The 24,612-nt window shown below is 40.8% G+C and overlaps 2 protein-coding genes across 8 annotated transcripts in view; both read left to right on the forward strand.

Annotated features, from left to right (window-relative positions):
* The first annotated feature begins 822 nt into the window (after positions 1-822).
* LOC133401335 (double-strand-break repair protein rad21 homolog) lies at positions 823-16,058 on the forward strand. 6 transcript variants are annotated; one of them, XM_061674230.1, is made up of 14 exons: positions 823-890; positions 4,362-5,134; positions 5,220-5,346; positions 5,674-5,773; positions 6,102-6,178; positions 6,896-7,003; positions 7,145-7,246; positions 7,324-7,440; positions 9,864-10,087; positions 10,181-10,250; positions 10,337-10,452; positions 10,519-10,608; positions 13,847-13,924; positions 15,581-16,058. In XM_061674230.1, the coding sequence occupies exons 2-14, from the start codon at positions 4,985-4,987 to the stop codon at positions 15,782-15,784; spliced, it is 1,563 nt and encodes a 520-aa protein (XP_061530214.1). In that variant the 5' UTR covers positions 823-890; positions 4,362-4,984; the 3' UTR covers positions 15,785-16,058. The 6 variants fall into 6 exon arrangements, with proteins under 6 accessions (XP_061530214.1, XP_061530241.1, XP_061530231.1 ...); XM_061674257.1 differs by having other exon boundaries at positions 7,348-7,440; XM_061674247.1 differs by having other exon boundaries at positions 10,422-10,452; positions 15,581-15,657.
* A 1,807-nt stretch (positions 16,059-17,865) lies between these two features.
* Positions 17,866-24,612, forward strand: part of LOC133401357 (syntaphilin) — a 20,389-nt gene continuing 13,642 nt past the window's right edge. For both annotated transcript variants that reach the window (XM_061674281.1, XM_061674272.1), the window contains exon 1: positions 17,866-18,008. The gene's annotated coding sequence lies outside the window, so the exon portion shown is untranslated. The remainder of the gene's footprint in view (positions 18,009-24,612) is intronic.

A 24,612-nucleotide genomic window follows, 5' to 3' on the forward strand; every position in this document is an offset into this window, starting at 1 on the left:
CTGTCTAGCCCACTTTGTTCTGACATTAAATTGAGGAGAGTAGATATCCTCAAGGAGTTTACTATGCAAAGACACAGCTTAGTAACCAGGATCAGACACGCATACAAGAGGGTTTCATCAATATTTTGTCAAGAAAAGAACAATCGGAGGCCCATGCAGACCAGCACAACTGTGACTGAGTCTTTTAATCAGCATACATTGGAAGTGTTTCTGACCTCTGTACAGTTCTTGTACTGTGCTCTTATTCTTAATGCCAGTGCAATTGTAAAGCATTTATCAAACATGCACAATACTGCACATATGACAAAATACTCATGTGATGATACTGTGCTGTATATAGCTTCATGTATGCACAGAAAAATATACAAACATAAAATATTGCTCTGGGCTTGATTAATCCAAGGTCTGTTTTTATGGAGATTGTGTGTAAATGTAGTGGATGGGAGGAGGGGGTCCAAAGCGAAATGGGTCATTGCTAGAAAAGGGTTTGAAATGATAGGATTCTGTAAAAAGAGGGGGGGGGGGGTGTTGGGGGAGAGGGACAGATCAATCTCGAAAACAACAAAAAACGCTTAAAGTGTTGTTGGATTTGTAAAAAAAAAAAAATGAGTAGTGGTGTGTCGGTTGTGAATGAAACGGCTCTTAGAACCGGTTCTTTGTGTGGGCTCTTTGAAGTGAACGACAAGTCCGGCTCCTCCCGTAGTACGCTTCAAAGAGCGAAGCGTACTACGTGTGATTGGTTGTGATTGGTCAATATGTGGCATCGTCTCTGACTGCGCGCAGGGCAGAAGTGAAGGGGTAGTTACACGCACACACGGCACAGATCACAGAGGAGGAAGACAAGAGAGAAACAACAATAGGCCACAAACGGAGACAACGCAAACACGCTGGTAAGGAATAGTTAAGAAAATGAGTGACAGCAGAAAAAGTAGAATCTTGACACAATGAAACTTAATTGACAATACAAATTGTTTTTTCAAGAAAAAAAATATTCTTATCGCGCTGGCCCCCACAATTACCAGCACAAGTGCAATAGATAGAATAAAGACAAGCACTTTAACCTGATATTAACAAAGGTGCCAGTTAGGGTTGGGCATCGTTTGAATTGGAGCGATTCTGGTCCTGATTCCGGTTCCTTATTTCAATTCCGGTTCCAAACGATTTTCAATTCCGATTCTTTTAGGGTGCTGGGTCAAAAACGTTTGCATGGTTTACATAAAGGGTGTCCAAATTATGACCATCCATTTTCTTAGCAGCCCGCAGCATAGACTAAAATGAACATTTGACTTGAGGTTTTTATAACCAGTGTCAACATCAAACCTATGAACTAAAAGGCAATGTGTGTGGAACTTAATATTAATGAATTAATGTTTCAGCTAAAAGTTAAATATAGAATTGTTAAAATAGTTATTTTAACTATTTTATTTTATTGTTTCACTCACCCAGTGGACTGGGAGTTGACTTCACTTGCAAAAAGATGATTATTTTATTTTATTTAAATATAGCTGCCCCTGTATTCTGTTTCATCACGTCAAATGGTTTATATGTGCAAGTCTTAACTTGACTTCTTGTTTTAAGATTGTAGCCTTTTATTTTGAAGGGTACGCACCGGAACACAGCATTTTTGCACAAGAATTAACTTCACACGGCACCGGTGATTGTTTTTGAAATTATTTTTTCGTTTTTCATGGATGGAAACAAATGCTATAAAACGCTGATTCCTTTCCCTACCCACCAATCAGGGACAAGGTTAGTGTTTGTGATACTGCGAGACATTTATGTGAATTTTGTCCAAATTCATTGCGATGTAAAGTTGCTACAGTGAAGTTTTAGCCCAATGTTAAGTTTTTTTTTTTTTTTGTCATCGCCGCTTACGTTGGTTTGAAGAATAAAATAAATGTTAAAAACCATCAGTGGAAGCACCCGTTTACCTTGTTAGCTGTCTCAATGTTGGCATAGACATATTTTATTGTTTCACTCACCCAATTGACTGAGAGTTGACTTGACTGAACCTCCGCGCGGTGGAGATTGAGGCTCTGAGCGTGTCAGACACTACACATCGGGGAAAAACTCCTTTGCTCAATATAATCTTATTCCAAGTGTTGGACTGAGGCGACTGGTCATTAATTTTAACAAAGTTAAGACACACTTTTGTTCACCGCCGGTGCCGTTGGGCACAAGCACATCATCGGGCCCGTTATTCTTCGTTGGTTTACGTCGCTTCTTCGTTGCTTTTTGCCACTTCAAAAATTTATTTTTTTTAATATAAACGATTCCAGGAGAACCGGAACGTTAGTCCCAGTTCCAATCGGTTCTTGATTCTCGATGCCCAACCCTAGTGCCAGTGTGTCTAATACAACTGTTGCTGCTAATGCTGGTGATTGTGCATTGCAGCAACATCAGTCCCTTCTGAGAGAATCTTCTCCAAAACAGGGCAGATCATTTCTGACAGAAGAAATTCGATCATCTCCTCAAAGTTGAGGCAACTCTGTGTTTGTCAATGCCATTTTGAACTATAGACAAGCTACCGAAATGCAGATGTCTATTTATTGTTTTACTCATTTTAATTATATTTGGTTGTGATGTGTATTTTGCGGTGATTCTGTATTTTTTTTTACAGAAAAAAAATTAAAAGCCTATAATAGTTCAGTTCAATTGTTAAAGGTCCCATATTTTGGCTATTTAGGCCAACATAGAGTGACTCTCAAACATGGACTTATGCCCTCTGAGAGGTACTTCTGTTTGACCCAGTTTTGTATATGCTTTCTCCATATTTGGTTAAGACCGCCCCCTTTTGTCTGATTAGTTGCCGCCATCTCACACACTTGTGACACTACACATTTATGTTGACAGTGGAGGCCCAGGAGTAGAGAGTTAGTCGGAGACCTTTGCTTGTGACCTAGATAAGCTCGAGAAATTGGAATGACCTGATTTCAGGCCTCTTGGCATAAAAATATCTAACTCAGGAATAAGTGGATGATTTTAATTAATATTTAACATATTTATTGCGGCACCATAGAGAAATATAACATCCCAAATACTAGAAAAAGTTAGTAAAATATGGGACCGTTAATAAAAATAAAAATAAAAAAAATAAAAAAATATTTTTTGCATTTTATTTTTTGTAGCACCAGCAGGAGTGGATAAATATAGGCATATTTTATAATACAATTTACGTTTTTTTTACATTAGTATGCATAATTTTACATTATTTCTGGCTTATACATTAATTACAAATAAATAATTTTAAGTAACCAATTAAATCTGAAGAGCCGTTTGGGAGCCGAAAGATCCAGGTCTTTTTAGTAAGAAGATCTAATCAAGCTACCAGGAATAATGTGTTGCTTTGGAGGATGTTTTTTATTAAAAATTTATTAAAAATATTTTTTCCAGAATTCCTGCACGAAAGGGCTCATTTCTTCCCAAATTAACAAATATCATGATATCATTATTACGATATCATCGGTAAACGGGCCGCTACTGTTTTCTTATGACATGGCACCCCCTGCTGTACATAAACGGAAAATGATGTGTGAGGTTGTATTAGCGTGTGCCGGGTTACACAAAGGAAACTACCAACAAGAAAGGACGATCCAAGATAACCAATTTAAGTAACAAAAACAATGTGTTTATCATGTGTGCCTCTGCGCATATTTAACTTACTAGCTCCATTGTGTACAGGCGTCACCATTGTAGACCCAAATGACAGGAAGCAGGCAAAGATGGAGTCCAACTTTTACTAGACAACATCAAAAAATAAAAACCCTGGATTATCAGTAACAAACACGTTACGCCCACAAATACAGACACTGGTCTGGGTTTGTACTTTTTAACACAAACCTTAGCTTTTAGCTCAAGTATAGTATATGCATAGGGAGAGCATGCCAGACTACACGTCGTCAACACGTCACCGAGCAAAAAAATTGTTTGTTAACCGGGCTGCCATTTTGTCGGCCGGAAGTCACTGGTTCGTTGCTATGTTACTGACGTCACGTACCGAATGTGAAAGAAGCGCGAATTTCAAGTAATTAACTAATGATTTGTGTCAGCTGGTGTCATTCATGGCTGGTTCAATGGCTGCTTAAACTGTAAATTGATACAAACGTAAGGTTTTACCCTTTGGTACCGTGTCCAAAATTGGTGGTTAACACGGGACTTTCCTGTGTCAAACTCCTCGGAAATACAGCGAAGCTACCAGTGTCAACGTCAACTTTTGCTGTCACATTCGCCGCCTGAACTCCGTAGTTTAACATAACGTCGACACAAGCAAGTAATTAATTTATTCAGTAAATGTTTTTGTTATAGGTGACAATATTATTGCAAAAATACTTTTTTCTTTTTTTTTTCTCCCTTCTTCACAGGTTGCTAGGTTACGCTGCTGTCACTTGCTGGATATCAAAAAGCAGGACGTACAATATATATATTTTCAGCTATATTTGGGATAAAAGTTAAATAACTTTTGAGATTTTTTGTGGTAGGCATACCTGGTGTAATTAATTTCCGTTTCTATGTCTGCTTAAACAGTAAGTGTATATAAATTCAGAATTTAATCTCTTTGGAAAAGTGTCCAAAATTGGCGGTAAACACTGGGCTTCCTGTGTGCAACTCCTCACCAACAAAGCTAGTTACCGAACTTTTTGTATGTTTATCTTATGGTTGGTAGGTTATTTGACTGTCTCTAGCCGGATGTCAAAAAGTGGGACTTAGAAAACTGTAATATTTTTTTGTTTGTTCGATTTTTGGTACCTAGTGGAATTCATTGTTGTTTCTATGTCTGCTTAAACTGTAAGTTTATATAGCTTTACAGTTTGACCTCTTCGGAAGTGTGTCAAAAATTGGTGGTCAACCCTGGGCTTTCTGTGTCAAACTCCTCACCAATGCAACTTGCTACAAGCATCAAAATTTTCGGCCACATTTGCCACCTGAACTCTATAATTTAACTTTACAACTGTGGAGACAAGAAATTAATTTCCACTCCAGGAAGATGCTCAACTGTTGGACGCCCCTCTCGAACAAGTGGGAAACTCTCAACAAAATCTGGTTATCAGTGCACTGGAAGCATAAGGTCACCAAGGCCCATGTTATTGACTGCAATTTGGATACCGCAATAGAAGATATAATATCTTCTCCACAGGTGAACAATTCTAAAGCACCAATTTCATACGCCCAAAAAAATGCACCACAAGTACTGTATGAAATTTGTCATACTGCATTTACAGATTATTGGTCTGCGAATCTCTGGATCTCTGCTCCTTGGAGCTGCTCAGATCTTTTCCAGAAAAGCAAAATATCTCCTTACAGACTGCAGTCATGCCTTGGATAAGCTCAAACTGTCGTTCCGGCCAGGTAACACATTTTACCTAACACATAAGGCAGGGTCAATAGTTTTTCATCATCTTTTGAGTGTGATTTTTATTTGACTGAAATGCGGCAACTTTTTGGAATTTAATTTTGATGTGAGGATGGGGAAAAAACGTCTCAAATAAATCAACATCGGTTGCAAAGTGTGTGCTTGTACTCAATAATTGGGGGACACGGAGGTGATTAATTCAATAATGTTAAGGGACAGGATAGATATTTTCTGCTACAAAATGTTCTGTTAGTTCTTTCCTGTCAAATAAAGTGTTTAAGATTTTGGCATCTGCTTCAATGTAACATTCTTTTTCATTCTAGACGCTCCAGAGGAGAAAAATGATTTGTCTTATGAAGGCCTTGAGTCCACGTTAAAAGAAATGCCTTTGAGCGAAGATTTTTTTTTCTTGCCTCACTCAAGGTACCTTCTGATGTCTTCTTGCCATTATTGCTGCACTTTACATGTCCTTGATGCACGACAAGCTCAAGGGCACAGTTAGGGTGATTCATATACTGTAGCTAAACTTTTATTATATTATTTTTAACTTTTATTTATTTATTTATAAACTTTTTAAGTAAAACACTTGAGCAAAGTTCAAATGTCATCCTACACCTAATTGATAAGAGTTTGAATTGTAAAGGGTGGCTGAATGTTAAGTTCCTCGGTTATGTGTCTGAACAAGTTCATAAGTATACTATTTTAATATTTTGACTGTATTTATTATCCGTTTGTTTTTTCTTTCCACCAGTGACTTCAACATGCCTATAGAATGCTTCTCGCAACACCAAAGTCTTCCACAGGAAATCACAATGAATGAATATTCAGGTAACCATTTGCAGAAATGGAAGCATCCAATTAACGTATAACCTTTGCTATATGGTTGGGTCAGCGTTTCCCCAACCTTTATTGAGCCAAGGCACGTATTTGACATAGGAAAAATAATTATGATCTCATCTCAATTTACTCACAAATTTACTTGGTCTGAAATATGGGTCATTTTAGCTGCTAATCTGTTGCATGAATTGCAACAGGTGGACACACAGGTTAATTGTACCGTCTGCTATCTAGTGGAAGAACATTTAATTCTTCATGTCACTATATTTCGCAGCCATAGATAAATTATTTGTAAGAGGAAAAAAGTAAAATTGGATAATCTCCCACATTACAACTGACGATATCTCAAGGCACATACATTTCCTGCGGCACAGTCGTTGAGAATCACTGGTTTATATAGTTTACCTTTTTTTCAATGTTTGTCATATTAAGTATATAGTTTCAGTTCACTTAGAATGTGACTTAAATCTTATTCATTGGTGTTGAACAACTACAAAAAAACAATAGTGCCGGTTTTCAATGCAACACAGCTATTCACTAATATACCAAATCTACAAGTAGTATTCCCCCAAAAGCCACTCAAGCCTTACTGCCGTTAAGTGCATTTCTGTTTAAACTCCAGATCCCTGTATTTTGTTTTCTTTTCATTTTTTTTATGTAGATATTTGTCAATTTGTTTCGGACTACTCTCTTTGTGATTGGCATTAGATATGTCCCAGTGCCACAAGGTTGGTCACCTGGATATCAGCTTGGAGATTCTGGGTCAACCACAGGACTCGTTTGGCGATGAGGGCGCTGGATTGGATAGATGTCTTGGTGGGTCTCGTAAAATGATCTGAACAAAAGTATTCTATGGCTCTATTCTTCATTAAACTATGTATTATCTTAAATGTGTTTTTGTACCAATCAATTCATCTTGATCCTCTCATTTACAATGATTGTTTTTTGATCCCACAGACTTTCTGATAAACAGCAGCACTCATCCGGACTTCACTAACATCAGCCCAGTAGGAATTCCAAATGAGATGCCCGAAAACTCTTCAATCAACAACCAGGATGGTAAAAACAGAGTACCTAGACATTTTTTATTTAGCCTTCATTGCATATGTAAAAATGGGTATAAACTCCAGGTCGAGATATTCCATCTGGTTGTTCTTCAGATGTAAACAGAAGAGATCCTACAGAGGAAGAGTGCCTGAATCAGTCCAGTCACGAGCAGCCAACTTTTGTCCTTCTGCCTGTGCCTGACACTTGTAGGCACAACCAAACAACTTTGTTTCTTTGTCTCTTAGTGTACAGTACATTATTCAAAGACCTACTGTATACGAGGCAAGGAATTATCTGAGCCCAAACATGCAATAATTGGATGATCTAACTAGCCACTGACAGACAGTTTGTTCGCAAATACAGAATGAATGGCCTTGGATTTACAAAAACATTTTTGTATGTTGGCATTGGCTTTAAGCCACAGCTCGAGGACAATTGCTTTAGAATGTACTCACTGTAGGCCATTTCAACCATGCCAGCCCCTCCCTGTCCTAGCCCCTGTTGGACTCCGCTGACACTCCTCTTAAAGCATCAATTCATTATACAACACTGCATTACGACAATCTTTGACTTTGTGGATTAGTTGTAATCCTTCAATTCATTTCTATTGTGTGGATGACATGGTAAATTGCACAGGCATTATAATTATTCATAGTCATCATTTAGTTTTAGTTGCATGGTGGCAGTTATCTTGTATCACGGTCAAGAGGGACAATCACATTACCGAATGATAGGTCTCCATTGGGCGGGCATGTTTAAGCCTCAATTATTTTTAGTCATTGTATTTTTGATTACAGTACCAATCGTGCCAGGTCACGGTCCACCACTTCCCTTCCACGTTTGCCAGTGGAAGGGAAGTTAACTTCCTTAACAAACTTAAAGGTTCCATATTTTGCCAAACCAAAATTTTCTACTATTTGGGATATAATATTGTTTCTTTGGTGCCTCAATAAATATGTAAACTATGAATTCAAATTGTCCACACGTTCCAGACGGTTTTCTGCAGAGAGGCCTGAAATCAGGTCATTCGAATTTCTCGTTATCTATGTCACTAGCGAAGCTCTCTGCCTACTTCTCCGCTCCCGAGCCAGCGCTGTCAACATAAACACGTGCTCTCACAAGTGGGTCTACTACAGGGAGGCAACCAATCAGAGGAAAAAGGGCGGTCTTTGCCAAAAATGGACAAAGCGAATACAAAACTGGGTTGAACAGAAGTACTGTAATTTCTCATTTAATGCGCATTTTCTTTCCCCAAAAAATTGTGAACAGTCAATAGTGCGCATTATACATAGGTATAGGTGAAAATGGGAAAACAAAAAAACCTTCATTTGATCAATGTATGCTGCCATCTAGTGGTTCTGAAAAAGCTGCACACTTTCATTCCAATATGCCATCGCCACCTAGAGGTTATGAAAAAGGTCTACACTTTCATTCTAGTATGCCAACGCCACCTAGAGGTTAAGAAAAAGGTGTAGCCTAGAGTTTCATTTCAATATGACACAGGTACATACGCCTGCATATTTGTACAGTTGTACTCATAAGTTTATATACCCAGGCAGTATATATATATATATATATATATATATATATTATATGGTTTTGTTTACTGATAATGCTTTTTCTCAAATGCTTTACGGTTTACAATCCCATTAAAGTCAAATTAAATGTGTTCGTCGTTTTCTTTAAATTGTATCCATCTTACAAGTTCCGCCTGGGTAATCAAACATATGAGCACAACTGTGTGTTTTCTCATTTACGAAATAAAAGTAGGGCTGTGAATTTCAAAATAAGAGGAAGTTAATAAAAATAATTACCTGTTCAAATAAAGTGCTTAACTTCAGAATAATTATTTTAAAAACTAACAAAATACAGATCATATTTCATGTTTGGTCATATGGGTAGAAGCAAAAGCATGCATTGTAAAAATGCATTATACATGGGTAGAAGGGTTTTCCAGAATTTTGAGGTCAACTTTGGGGGTGCGCATTATACACGAGAAATTACGGTCGCTGTCAGAGGGGCCTTTTCTGGACACTCTTATGACAAAACCAAGGTGTTTTTTAAAATGAAATTGACACTTACTAAGTCCATGTTAGAGAGTTACTCTATGGAGGTCTAAATAGCCAAAATATGGGACCTTTACGTAATGATCAGAGCAGTGATTCTCAACCTTTGTCGTGAAGCATATTAGTGTGCCGTGAGAGATCAGGTGTGCTGCAAAAAAATATATAAAAAATTTACTCAATTGGTAAGAAATCTTTATAATCTGTTCATACATTATATGTATGCCATGAACATATAGTGACAGGCAGAAATATTAAATGCTCTTTCACAGGATGACAAAAGGTACAATTAACCTGTGTATCCGTCATTATTTTTCTAAGGTAAAATCTGTGCTGCTGCTCAAAAAGGTTGGGAAACACTGCATCATACACCTCACACTAGCCAAGTGTACTGTACTTTAGATGTCAATTCAGCCCAAGCATGGTTGAAATCGTCTGTTAGTGCACATTAAGAAAAAAAAGTGTTTATTTAACAGAGCTAACAGCTCATGTCTGTCTGTCAGTGAATAGTTGGGGGAAAAGATCAAATGTATCAAATGTGACATGACTCATTCACATCTCCTCAGCAAGCGGGAATAAGAGAAGGAGAAAGCGAAAGTTGATCGTGGACCAAATGACAAGTCTGAGTGACAAAGTCATGCGGAAGCAGCTCAGCGACGACTCAGATCTGCTTGCCGCCATAATGATGGCTCCGCCCACTCGGCAGCTCATGTGCTGGAAAGAAAACGGAACTGCAGTCAAGCTGCTGGCACGGCCGTGCTCTAATGTTATCCCGTCAGAGATTGAGGAGGTACACCGAAAGCGCTGTCGTCCCTAATCAACTCATAAAAATACGTGATTAAAATGTATGATGTCATTGTTGAATGCCTATTTCATTTGACAGGCTTTTCCAAAGGATGTTATCCGGGTGACGTATGAGGATGTGGCGGTCATGCAACAAGATGACCGTGAAGGTAGGATGCTGTGTATTAGCACACACAACAGTCTGCCTTTTGCAGTTTTTTTTCGGTTCTGTTCTACAAACTCTATATCCTGTCAGCTCACAGCAACATGAGTCCACTCAGCATAGAAAGCCTCAAGGATTCCTCAACAGAACACAAGCTCACAGATGTTCTTTATTCCAGTGACAACCAAAGTGACTTGGAGATCGCACTCGTAAGCCCAACTATTTCTGTTGTGGCGCATCATACGCATTTATCATATATACTGTGTGTCTGTCAGGATGAACACATATTGGACCGGAGTTATCCAGAGCTTCCATCAGAGGACTCCATGTTTGTCCATCCGTCTCACAAGGAGGAGCACAGTCAGGTGGCTTACATTTTTTTCATTCCAATTTAGATTGCATACTGCAATAGCTCAAAGGGTGGCAGTAGCTCAGTCTGAAAGGACATTGGAGTCCCAGGACACAGGTTCAACTGCCACTATGGATAAAATGTAAAAATGGCAACTAGTTGTTGGAGAGTCTGCTTTTTGGCTACTGTCGAGGTGCCCTTGACCAAGACATTGTCCCCACCAACCCTACTCAAGTGGTGCAGCACTCTTTGCGGACCTCTTTCAGTCTGAATCTTTCCTTACATGCCTGCATGTGTGTGACCTGGTTCTTTGTGTGGGGTGTGCAACACAAAGTATACATCTGAGTGGGAGTTGACTTTCACCTTGAGGGACACACAATTCTTCTTTTCGGCTTGTCCCGTTAGTAGTCGCCACAGCGTATCATCCTTTTCCATGTAAGCCTATCTCCTGCATCCTCCTCTGTAACACCAACTGCCCTCATGTCATCCCTTACTACTTCTATCAACCTTCTCTTCGGTCTTCCTCTAGCGCTCTTGCTGAGCAGCTCCATCCTCCTTCTACCAAAATATTCACGATCGTTCCTGTGGACGTGTCCAAACCTTCAAAATCTGCTCACTATCTTTGTCTTTGTCTCTAAAACATCCAACCTCTGCTGTCCCGCTGAGTTAATTTTTTAATCATATCTGACCTGGTCACTCCTAGTTATAATTGTAGTTGTACTTATACTATTTGTTTTAATTAAAAATAAATAAATATATATTTTTGCAAGCACAGTGGGCGACTGGTTAGCACATCTGCCTCACAGTTCTGAGGACCTGGTTTCAAATCCGGCCTTGCCTGCGTGGAGTTTGCGTGTTCTCCCCATGCCTGTGTGGGTTTTCTCCGGGTACTCCTGTTTCCTCCCACATTCCAAAAACATGCAAACAACTCTGCCTCTCGCCCAAAGATAGCTGGGATAGGCTCCAGCACGCCTATGACCCTAGTGAGGATAATATATACAGTTAACCCCCAGCCTCTTCTCAGAAATTCTTATCTTTGTGGTATTTTTAATACAGCAGGATCATTAAGACATTGTCCTTGGAATAAATTACTTGGATGATTTGATTTAGAGAAATATGCATATACTGTACTGCACATGCACATGTGCGGAAGACTCTCCGTAACTTCTACTAACAATCCAGCCTACCCCCAGCATACAAAATGTTAGTGTCTCAGTGGAGATGTGTTACTTCAACATACACTATATTGCCAAAAGTATTCACTCATCTGCCTTGATTCTATGAATTTACAGTAAGTGACATCCCATTCTTAATCCATAGGGTTTAATATTACATTGGTCCACCCTCTGCAATTATAACAACTTAAGCTCTTCTGGAAAGGCTTTCCATAAGGTTTAGAAGTGTGTTTATGGGAATTTATGACCATTTTTCCAGAAGCACATTTGTGAGGTGACACACTGCTGTTGGATGTGAAGGCCTGGCTCTCAGTCTACGCTCTAATTCATCCAAAATTGTTCTAAAGGGTTGAGGTCAGGATTGTGGATGTCAGTCTGAATACTTCACCATGTCTTTATGTCCCCAAAATTGTTCTCTGTCAATTGACTGTCTGTTGTCTTACTAGAGCGGCTCCAACTACCGGAGACAAATTATAAAGATGAAAAAAACAAATAAAGATGATTTTGTTTCTGATACCAAGAGATTTTGGACAGTCAAACAGTTTGGAGATTAGCCCTTTCTGTTCCAACATGGCACAGTGGACAACTGGTTAAGCTTCTGCCTCACAGTTCTGAGGATCGGGTTCAATCCCCGGCCCCGCCTGTGTGGAGTTTGCATGTTCTCCCCATGCCTGAGTGGGTTTTCTCCAGGCATAGTGATAGTGAGTGGGTTTTCTCCAGGTTTGCATGTTCTCCCACATCCCAAAAACATGCGTGGTAGGTTAATTGACAACTCTAAATTGCCCGTAGGTGTGAATGTGAGTGCGAATGGTTGTTTGTTTGGATGTGCCCTGCGATTGGCTGGCAACCAGTTCAGGGTGTACCCCGCCTCCTGCCTGATGATAGGTTGGATAGGCTCCAGCACGCCCGCGACCTTGGTGAGGAGCAGCGGCTCAGAAATGGATGGATGTTCCAACATGTCTGTGCAGCAATGCATAAAGCAAGGTCCATAAAGACATGGATGAGTAAATTTGGGATGGATGACTGGGGCATGGTGGATGACTGGTTAGCACATCTGCCTCACACTTCTGAGGGTTCAAATCTCCGGGCACTCCGGTTTCCTCCCACGTCCCAAAAACATGCATGGTAGGTTGATTGAAGACTTTAAATTGCCCTTAGGTGTGAATGTGTGCGCGAATGGTTGTTTGTTTACATGTGCCCTGCGATTGGCTGGCGACCAGCTCAGGGTGTACCCCACCTCTCGCCCGAAGATAGCTGGGATAGGCTCCAGCACACCCGCGACCCCTGTGAGGATAAAACAGTACAGACAATGGATGGATAGATGGATGGATGGATGGACTTGACTGGCCTGGACAGAGTCCTCCCCTCAACCTTTGGGTTGCTTTTGAGTGGACAGTGAGCCAGGCGTTCTTGTCCAACATCGGTGTGTGACCTCACAAATATGCTCCTGGAAGAATGGGCCCAATTCCCATAAACTCACTCCTAAACCTTGTTGAAAGCCTTCCCACAAGAATTGAAGCTGTTATAGCTGCAAAGGGTAGACCAACATCATATTAAATCCTATGGGTTTAGAATGGGATATCACTTAAAATCATATGTGAGTCAGTGCAGGTGAAAAAATACTTGTGGCAAGATAGTGTACTTCCTTGACAATAATCACTACTTTCTTATTAGTCGGGGCTTTGGCACCATGTTAGGGCATTTTAGGGTGTTTTAGACAGAGCCCAAAAATACGTAGAGGGTGATTTATATATTTATCCCCGCAACAACTAGCATATATTAGATTCCACAGGAAAAAATGTGAATGGGTGAATAGTGTACCACGATATGAATATAATGTAACACTCAAAACCCTTATAATAGTTTTTATGACCATACACAAACACATGGGGAACAGTTTGAGAGGGATGGAATATGATGGGGCGTTACCCTTTTCAATTTCAGCTGCCTGTGCAGAAGTATTAATGATGGGCGGCTCACTGTAAGGATTGCTGCAGCAGATGGTCGCTGTAAACTTGTCCCAACCCTCCCTGGTGGTTGAGCTGGCACGAGCTAACATGATCACTTTGTAATTTGCAGTCTTTGCTGGGTAGCCAAAACTTTGGGGAGCTGCAAACGATCAACAAACGGGCACACAGGCTCCTGAAATTCCTACAGGTAAGTATCTAAAAATAGTGGTTTTTATTAATGCTATATTTTTCTTTTCCTTAACACTGTATTTCCTCAAATCGTGGTCTCGGTTTTAATGAACTAAATACCTAAATTAATCGCTGAGTGTGTAATCCATTTGAATAGATAAAAGCCACACCTCAAATCGATCCATCCATCTAACCCATAACGAATGCCTTAGTACCCTAAAAGATGCCTGCTACTCTCTTCAGTTAAATACATAAACACCGCTGGCCACTATATGAGGAAATACAGTATAGCAAACTCATGCTGGTTGTGATTTCCCTCAAAGGTCCATTTCATTATGAGTGTGAAAATAATGTATAATCACACAATCATATGTATAGACAACTGCCCATGCCCCTACATTTCATTATTACAGTTAGCTCTCGCCATATCGTAGTTCACTTTTAATGGTCTCTCTGTATTTTTAAATCGTACATACAGTATCTAATTTCATTTTGTGGATTTTTTTGCTATATCGCAAGACTTGATCACATAGACTGTCACTGCAGAGGCACGTAGCAGTATGCGCGAGCCAGGAGGAAAGAATTCGTTAAAAAATAAAAAGACGATTAAATTCCGTCAACTTGCAAAGCAGAAATGGCTTACAAAATAGCATGTCTACAGCCGCCAGTGCACTTTCAATCGCTTAATTGAGTCAACATTAACAAAATAAACGCGCAAAAAGTACATGCATATACTAGCCGCAAAGCTCAACTGACACCCGGAGGCAATTGACACTGGCTAACGGTAGCCACGACATTTAATAGCCCGCCGCTATCCTGAGCCAACAACAGCCAACTTTAGACTCCTTCACTGACTGCCTCATCACTCAACAGGCCAGGCTCCCCCTTTTAAAATCATACACATTCTGTCACAGATACTACAGTGTTGAACATAAGGATGTTGACCCCAAGTGCACAAAAATAATACCAGCACCTCACGTGTATTTCGTCTTTAAAATAAATATATTGTCGATGCTTCGCATATTTTCATCTATCACGTGGGATTCTGGATTATAACCCCTGGGATAAACATGAGACTACTCGTACTATGTATTGTTAAACAAATTGAGTTTGCATTAAGTCATGATAGTGACAACCAAAGGGATAGTACTAATCAATTTATAATAATAAAAAATAATAATAATTCAGTGGTGCCTTCAGATACTAGTGCCTTGACTTTCAAGTTTTTTTTAGATATGACCTATTGCATGGTCTTTTTTTTTTTTTTTTTTTTAGTTTATCGTGAGATACGAGCAAAAGAAGGTAAAACGTAAAAAAAATTTGTGAGGCAGTAACGGCTTAATTGCATTTCTATACATTTCAATGGGGAAATATTTTTTTACGTTACGAGCATAATCACGGCACAAATGAAACTTGTATCTGTGAAAAGTGGAAAAACAAAGTTGCAACCTTGACACTGATTTTCAGCCAAAATGAAAAGACAAGTCCGTTTAACAAGAGTGAAGTTGACTCACTTGATTTGCTTTCGTGGGGCGCAAATAATGATGTGACGGGCTGGATCTGGCCACTGGGCTGCGAGTTTGACACCTTTGCAGTATGTAACACAGCTAAGGGGTGGTGGTGTGTGTGTGTGTGTGTGTGTGTGTGTGTGTGTGTGTGTGTGTGTGTCTGTCAGTGTTGCAGTGACACCTCGTTCTGCCTGGGTGCACTCTGCTCAGGACACACCTGCTTGCAGATGGCCAGAGCGTTCCAGTGTCTCCTTTTCCTGCAGAAGGAACGGGCCGTCAGTCTGCACCAGAGTGAACCATACCAGGACATCTTTTTCACCGCTGGTCCTGAATTCTTCACGCTGGAAAAGAAGAAGCCAAACGGAGTGTAAGAAAGCAAGTTGCCAATGGGGTTCATGAACGGGTTGCAGTCTTGATTCTGGAGGAAGACTGGTTAAATAATACAATTGTAAGAAAACTATTGTTCATCTATGCCTTCCAGAGGAACAAGCTTTTTGGTGGATTTCAAGTGGAACACAATTTTGGTTTATTTTTTATTGTAAGTCATATTAGGGGGAAAAGAGCACTTTCATGTGAATGACAAGATTAACAACAGTTCTGTTGTTTGGCTGTTAATATTCGTTGATATTGTTGCTTCAAAATGTTGATGCTTCTGGTGTTTTAAAAAGTGTATAAAGCTTTAAGCTATTCACAATTCGCCATTAAATTATTGTTCGGACATGAATGGAATGAGTAACATTCAGGTTTGTTGTATTGTTCTTTGGATAAAAATCTGTCTAATCCATGTATGGATATGGCTGGTTGTGACTTCCTTGCTGGTTGGCTTCCACTCCTCTGTTGAGAATGGATGAATAATATCATTCATCCATTTTCAACTGGAGAAGGGAGCCTATCCCGGCTGACTTTGGGTGACAAGCAGACTACATCCAGGACTGGTTGCCAGTAAATCACAAGACAGACAACTAGTCACACTTATATTCACACCATACCGGTGCGGGAAGTGAACCCACCCAAGTCAGGTGGGTGTACCACTCCACCATCAGTGACTGACAGGAAAAAAAAAAAAAAAAAAAGTAATTTAATAAGGAATAATATTTATTATATTCAACTCACTTGGCTGTAAATTTGTTGCACACCACACAGAGAACCAGATCACACATGCAGTCATGCAAGATGTCGAACATTTCTGCGACTGTTGAGCCCAGTGATGTGGGTAACGCGTTACTCGAGTAATGTAACAATGCCGCCGTTTTGAGTAACGGGCAATATTGTACCTGGTAAAGTAATTAAGTAGTTGCCGTTGCTTCCTCTAATCATTGTTAGTTACTTACGCGGCATCATTGGTTCGTAACAAGCACGACCACTAGTGACTTGAAGGATCAGCTGCTCATCTCGTCAAATTCATATTAAGGACCACTTAATTACTGTGACATAGAGGAAAAAGACAATACACAGTGCATGTGCAGAAAATTTAAAAACATGCAAACAGTCACGGCGTTACTTTTCAAATCAAGTAATCAGTAAAGTAACTAAGTTTTAAGCTTAAGTAATCAGTAAAGTAATTTTTCAGTTAATTTTTCAAGGTAACCATGGCAACACTCTTGAGCACACACACACACACACACCACTGAAACACTCGCCGTACAAATGAAACACACCACACACACACACAAATGAAATGTTATCACATATACTACTGAAATGTGTGTAAAACGTGCAGAGTACTTAAACGCGCTCACGAACGTGCCTGCACACACACGGGCACGTGCACACATTGACCCTAAGTAGTGCTCAAGCACCTGTACCTGCCCTAAAGTGTCTTTTTTCGTCTGTAATATTAAAAAAAAAAAAAAAGTTAATAAAAAAATTACCCTCTCTGTCATCAGTTCTACCCGAAGTGTTTTGATGTTTGAGCTGCGTTTGAGAATTGTACATATGCTTCCACGTTAATTTGAGGTTAATCAAAGGCACTTGATGGCAGGTGTGTGCTGACCCCCATTTAACAGAAGTTTGAAGGTGACTGCTTACTTCTAAACACGAGAGGGTGTGTGCACTTGTGCGACCATGTTACCTTAGTTGTTGTTGTTTTTAACTTCCCCTTTAAAGTATGTGTTTCAATTGAGTTGTACAGGTTAAAGGTTAACTAATAGTTTTGTTGTTGTTGTTTTTTTAAAATGATTTATGGTCTGATTTTTTTTTTTTTTTTTGTATACCAAAAAAACATTTGAACAGGGGCGCGTATCCATTTTCTATCTGCTACAGCCTCCCTTCGCTTTGTTAACAGGTGCATTATTTACGACATTATAGTCGTAGAACGTGTGAGAGCATTTGGGTCGTGTAGAAGCGGTCCTTTAAATCCTGAACGTACGTCCCTGATGGCCTCCCCTCCCCTCCCGTCCCCTCCCCTGCTGTCTCTTTAAGAGGCATCGACGTCGCAGTGGACTCACTCGATGTGGGCGCTTGATGGCTGCAGGATGCGCTCGGATCCGCATCGGCTGCGTCTTCTCGCCCCGCTGCCAGCGACGCGCCAGCTGCAGCCTCGCTGTCGTCGTCGTCCGCGTGAGCCGCACGCTCTGCTCCGAGGCTTCTGACACGGTGAGACGCCATAACGACAGCCGACGGCCGGCTGACCGCTTTGTAGGACACCTCTGCGGGACTTATTAGTCAGCCTTTTCCCCTCCTTCACTTCGTGTGCTATGTGCCCGTTACTGTGTTTCACCACTTTATTCCGAGTCTATTCAATGATGTTTGACCTAATCGCCGCTTTTGGTGCACTTTTGTGCCAGCTGCTCGCCTCCGCATCAACAATCACGCGCGCACTTACGTAACATGCTTACGTATTTGTCTCCATGAACGCCGTGATCACCTGTTGGTGGGTGATGCTGCTGCTCTGTCTATGTACAACCCCAATTCCGATGAAGTTGGGACGTTGTGTTAAACATGAAATAAAAACAGAATACAATGATTTCTATATTTACTTGAATACACTACGAAGACAAGATATTTCATGTTCAAAATGATCAACTTGATTGTTTTTAGCGAATAATCATAAACTTAGAATTTAATGGCTGCAACAGGTTCCAAAAAAGGTGGGACAGGGTCATGTTGACCACTGTGTGACTTCACCTTTTCTTTTAACAACATTCAATAAAAGTTTGGGAACTGAGGATACTAATTGTTGAAGCTTTGTAGGTGGAATTCTTTCCCATTCTTGCTTGATGTACAGCTTCAGCTGTTCAACAGTCTGGGATCTCCGTTGTCGTATTTTACACTTCATAATGCGCCACACATTTTCAATGGGAGACGGGTCTGGACTGCAGGCAGGCCAGTCGAGTACCCGCACGCTTTTACTACGGAGCCATGCTGTTGTAGCACATGCAGAATGTGGTTTGGCATTGTCTTGCTGAAATAAGCAGGGGCGTCCATGAAAAAGATGTTGCTTGGATGGCAGCATATGTTTCTCCAAAATCTGTATGTACTTTCCAGCATTAATGGTGTCTTCACAGATGTGTAAGTTACCCATGCCATTGGCACTAACAAAGCCCCGTACCATTACAGATACTAGCTTTTGAACTTTGAGTCCATAACAGTCGTCCAAATGGTTCTTTGCCTCTTTGGCCCGGAGGACACGACGTCCACAATTTCCAAAAACAATTTGAAATGTGGACTCGTCGGACCACAGAACACTTTTCCACTTTGCATCAGTCTATCAGAGAAGGCGGCAGTGTTTCTGGGTGTTGTTGATAAATGGCTTTTGCTTTGCAAGTGTTCCTGAGGCCATGCGGTGATATCCTTTACACATTGATGTCGGTTTTTGATGCAGTGCCGCCTGAGGGATCGAAGGTCACGGGCATTCAATGTTGGTTTTCAGCCTTGCCGCTTACATGCAGTGATTTCTCCAGATTCCCTGAACCTTTTGATGACATTATGGACCGTAGATGATGAAATCCCTGAATTCCTTGCAATTGTACATTGAGGAACATTGTCCTTAAACTGTTTGACTATTTTCTCACGCACTTGTTCACAAAGAGGTGAACCTCGCCCCATCTTTGCTTGTGAATGACTGAGCAATTCTGGGAAGCTCCTTTTATACCCAATCATGGCACCCACCTGTCGCCAATTAGCCTGTTCACCTGTAGGATGAGCATTCCTCAACTTTCTCAGTCCTTTTTTGGAACGTGCTGCAGCCATAAAATTCTAAGTTAATGATTCTTTGCTAAAAACAATAAAGTTGATCAGTTTGAACATTAAATATCTTGTCTTTGTAGTGTATTCAATTAAATATAGGTTGAACATGATTTGCAAATCATTGTATTCGATTTTTATTTGTTTAACACAACGTCCCAACTTCATTGGAATTGGGGTTGGATGTGTGTGCCTTCTCGATCAGTGTTTCCCAACCTCTATTGAGCCACGTCCATTTTGCATGAGAACAAATTTCATGGCACCCCACCAAAGAAAAATGTAGCAAAAAGTATGAATACCGAAATAATGATGCTCGTCTCAATTTACTTACAAATTGACTTACTCAGTGAGAAATTTCCTCCTGTTTAATTAAACTCAAAGCTGATATAATCATGAATTACCATGACTTATTCCATCCATCCATCCATCCATTTTGTGCCCCGCTTATCCTCACTAGGGTCTCGGTATGCTGGAGCCTATCCCAGCGAACTGTGCGCGAGAGGCTGGGTACACCCTCAACTGGTCGCCAGCCAATCGCAGGACACATATAGACAAACAACCATCCGTTCTCACGTTCAAACCTACGGGCAATTTAGAGTCTTCAATTAACCCAGCGTGCATGTTTTGCGAGGTAGGAGGAAACCGAGCTACGCGGAGAAAACACACTCACGTACGGGGAGAATATGCAAACTCCCAACAGGCGAGGTCGGATTGGACACCCGGGTCCTCAGAACTGTAAGGCAGACGTGCTATCCAGTCGTGCACCGTGCTGGCCCATGACTTATTGTCTTGTGTAAATGGTAACAAGGTTATTGTACCTTTTGCCAGGTAGTGTAAGAACATTGCATTGTTCCACCTGTCACTCCATGTAATTAATGAATAATACATAAATTTTCGGACAAATTAGGTGAAACTGCATAAGTTTCGATGGGACCCCAATACACTCATGGCAGCCTGGTTGGGAATCACTGCTCTTGATCAGAGGATTCCAGAATGTAGTCCACGACCATAGCTTGCGCGTCCGCAAAACAAATTGCAATAATGTGGGGCCAGACGGGCAATAAAGCAAACATAATAAACTCATGACTCCTCCCTGGTTTGAGCCAATTCAAATTATTGCGACATACCACATAAATCTTGACATCCCTTACAAATGAAGCCTTTGAGGGAAAAACAAAAAAATCAATAAATAAAAATAATAAAATACACGGCATGCCAGTCCAAGAATAACGTCTTATTTTTCTAAAAATAAAAGACATATTTTTTGGGAGACTATGACAATTTATACACCTGTTTGGTAGGAGAATAAAGGTGTCTTTTCCAGAATAAAAGTAATATTACGAGACTAATGTGGGAGTATTTATTTTTTTTTTTTTTTTTATTTACCTGAAATACTGGATGTAGGTACACGTGTAGGTGTGCCTACAAAATGATGAGTACTCCCTTTCTTACAGTGCTGTGAAAAAGTCTTGGTCAAATTATTATAATTTTGCATAGTTTGCCCACTTTAATGTTTAAGATATAGAAATATAACCCAAGTGAACATAAAATGCTGTTTTGAAATGGTGATTTCATTTATCAAGGAAAAAACTATTCAAAGTTACCTGGCCCTGTGTGAAAAGTAATGCCCCTAAACCTAAGAACTGGTCGGGCCATCCTCAGCAGCAACAACTGATATCAAGCGTTTTCTATAACTGGCAATGAGTCTTTTACATCTCTGTGGAGATATTTTGGCCCACTCTTCCTTGCAGAATTGTTTGAATTTAGCAAAAATCGAGGGTCTTCGAGCATGAATGTTTTTTTTTTAAGATCAATCGGATTCAAGTCTGAACTTTGAGTAGGCTACTCCAAAACTTTCATTTTGTTTTTTTAAGCCATTCAGAAGTAGTCTTGCTGGTGTGTTTTGGATCGTTATCCAGCTGCAGAACCCAAGTGCGCTTCAGCTTGAGGTCACAAACTGATGGCTGTACATTGTCCTTCAGGGTTTTCTTTTAAGGAGCAAAATTCATGGTTCCATCAATCACAGCAAGTTGGTTTTTGCCTGGGAGCTCTGCCATGGATGCCATTTTTGCTTCCTTATTGTTGTGTCATGAACACTGACCTTAACTGAGGTAAGGGAGGCCTGCAGTTCTTAAGAAGTGGTCCTGAGTTCCATTGTGGCCTCCTTGAGTAATCATTGCTGTTCTCTTGGGGTAATCTTTGTAGGCCGGTCACTCCTGGAAAGGTTCACCACTGTTCCATGTTTTGTCTATGTGCGGATAATGTCTCTTCCTATGGTTCGCTGGAATCCTAAAGCTTTAGAAATGGCTTTTGTAACCCTTTTCAGACGGATAGATGTCACTTACTTTATTTATTTCGGGACAGATTCTGTTTAAGTGATTTCTTGATTGAACAGGTCAGAAGTAATCAGGCTTGGGTATGTTCAGTGAAAATTAACCAAAAATTGTGATTAGCCACAATTAATTCATGGTTTAACAAGGGGGGGTAGTTACTTTTTCACACAGGGGCAGGTAACATAGAACTTTTGTTTCCTTAATAAATGAAATCACCATTTAAAAACAGCATTTTAAGTTCACTTGGGTTATACTTGTCTGATATTTACATTTGGTTGATGGTCTTAAACATTAAAGTGGGGAAACTATGCAAAAACTTGAGAATTCGAAGGGGGCCAATAATTTCTCACGACACTGTAGTACTAGTCTTAATGCAGCCCTATGGGGGGCACAACCCATTGCAAACTGTAGGCCGGGCCCAAACCCGGATAAATGCAGAAGGTTGCGTCAGGAAGGGCAGCCGGCTTAAACCTTTGCCAACTTTATTTGCCAAGTATGTCCAAAACACACAAGGAATTTGTCTCCGGTAGTTGGAGCCGCTCTAGTACAACAGACAGTCAATTTACAGAACACTTTGGAGACATAAAGACATTGACAAAAAACAATTGTGCAAAAAGATGCAGAGTCCTCTAGCACTTAGAGCAGTTCGAATGACTAATATTGCAGTAGTCCGGTGCAATGACCATTGTGCAAAGGGCGCTGAGACTTCAAGGAGTGTATGCGGTTTAAAGTGACGAGTAGTGCGATCATCTGGGACAATGTCGGTTGTGCAAATGTTACAGATACTCCTCAATCAGTGTGCAAATGGAGCAGATGCTACTCTGGCATGAGTGGCCAGTATATGCAAATAGTGCAGCATGGCGAGACAACTACAGTGAGTGCACGAGTAATACATAATTGGCCCCACAGAAATGTGACAACGAACTCAAGTCAAAAAATTGCCAGCTTATTGTAATGGAATTATAGGTTAGGTGTTTAAGAAGTTGATCGCAAGAGGGAAGAAGCTGTTGGAATGTCTACTGGTTCTAGTTTGCGTTGATCGGTAGCGCCTACCTGAGGGAAGGAGCTGGAAGAGCTGGTGACCGGGGTGCAGACGGTCCGAGAGGATTTTGCACGCCCTTGTCTTAGTTCTGGCAGCGTGCAAGTCCTCAATGGTGGGTAGGGGGGTACCGACAATCCTTATATGAGAGTTCATCCAAACAATTCCATACCGGATCGGACGTGGCCCGGGTTAACAACCTCCGCCACCGGTGCAGTCAACCTGCAGGGCGCCGGTGGAAATTCAGCTACTGTGGGTCGAAGAGGTGGAAAGCGGGTTCTTCGGCAGAAAGAGAAGAGGAAAGCACAAAGCCTCGAATTGAATGTGGGGACTTTGGATGTTGGGACTATGACAGGAAAATCTCCGGAGTTGGTTGACATGATGATTTGGCGAAAGGTTGACATATTGTGTGTCCAGGAGACCAGGTGGAAAGGCAGTAAGGCTAGAAGTTTAGGGGCAGGGTTTAAATTATTTTACCATGGTGTAGATGGGAAGAGAAATGGAGTCGGGGTTATTTTAAAAGAAGAGTTGGCTAAGAATGTCTTGGAGGTGAAAAGAGTATCAGATCGAGTGATGAGGCTGAAATTTGAAATTGAGGGTGTTATGTGTAATGTGTTTAGTGGCTATGCCCCACAGGTAGGATGTGACCTAGAGGTGAAAGAGAAATTCTGGAAGGAGCTAGATGATGTAGTTCTGAGCATCCCAGACAGAGAGAGAGTCGTGATTGGTGCAGATTGTAATGGACATGTTGGTGAAGGAAATAGGGCTGGACCACTGCCGCCGAGGTGATCATAGAGGCAGGCAGGAGAGTACTTGGTGTATCTTCTGGCAGGAAAGGAGCGAAGGAGACTTGGTGGTGGAACCTCACAGTACAGGAAATCATACAAGGAAAAAGGTTAGCAAAGAAGAAGTGGGACACTGAGAGGACCGAGGAGAGGCGAAAGGAATACATTGAGATGTGACACAGGGCAAAGGTAGAGGTGGCAAAGGCCAAACGAGAGGCATATGATGACATGTATGCCAGGTTGGACACTAAAGAAGGAGAAAATGATCTATCCAGGCTGGCCAGACAGAGGGATAGAGATGGGAAGGATGTGCAGCAGGTTAGGGTGATTAAGGATAGAGATGGAAATATGTTGACTGGTGTAAGTAGTGTGCTAGATAGATGGAAAGAATACTTCGAGGAGTTGATGAATGAGGAAAATGAGAGAGAAGGGAGAGTAGAAGAGGCAAGTGTGGTGGACCATGAAGTGGCAATGATTAGTAAGGGGGAAGTTAGAAACGCATTAAAGAGGATGGAAAATGGAAAGGCAGTTGGTCCTGATGACATTCCTGTGGAGGTATGGAAGCATCTAGGAGAGGTGCCTGTGAAGTTTTTGACCAGCTTGTTCAATAGAATTCTAGCGTGTGAGAAGATGCCTGAGGAATGGAGGAAAAGTGTGCTGGTGCCCATTTTTAAGAAAAAGGGTGATGTGCAGAGCTGTGGGAATTATAGAGGAATAAAGTTGATGAGCCACACAACGAAGTTATGGGAAAGAGTAGTGGAGGCTAGACTCAGGACAGAAGTGAGTATTTGCGAGCAACAGTATGGTTTCATGCCTAGAAAGAGTACCACAGATGCATTATTTGCCTTGAGGATGTC

Source organism: Phycodurus eques, chromosome 1 (genome assembly GCF_024500275.1).
Source record: "Phycodurus eques isolate BA_2022a chromosome 1, UOR_Pequ_1.1, whole genome shotgun sequence".
In the NCBI taxonomy this organism is placed as follows: Eukaryota; Metazoa; Chordata; class Actinopteri; order Syngnathiformes; family Syngnathidae; genus Phycodurus; species Phycodurus eques.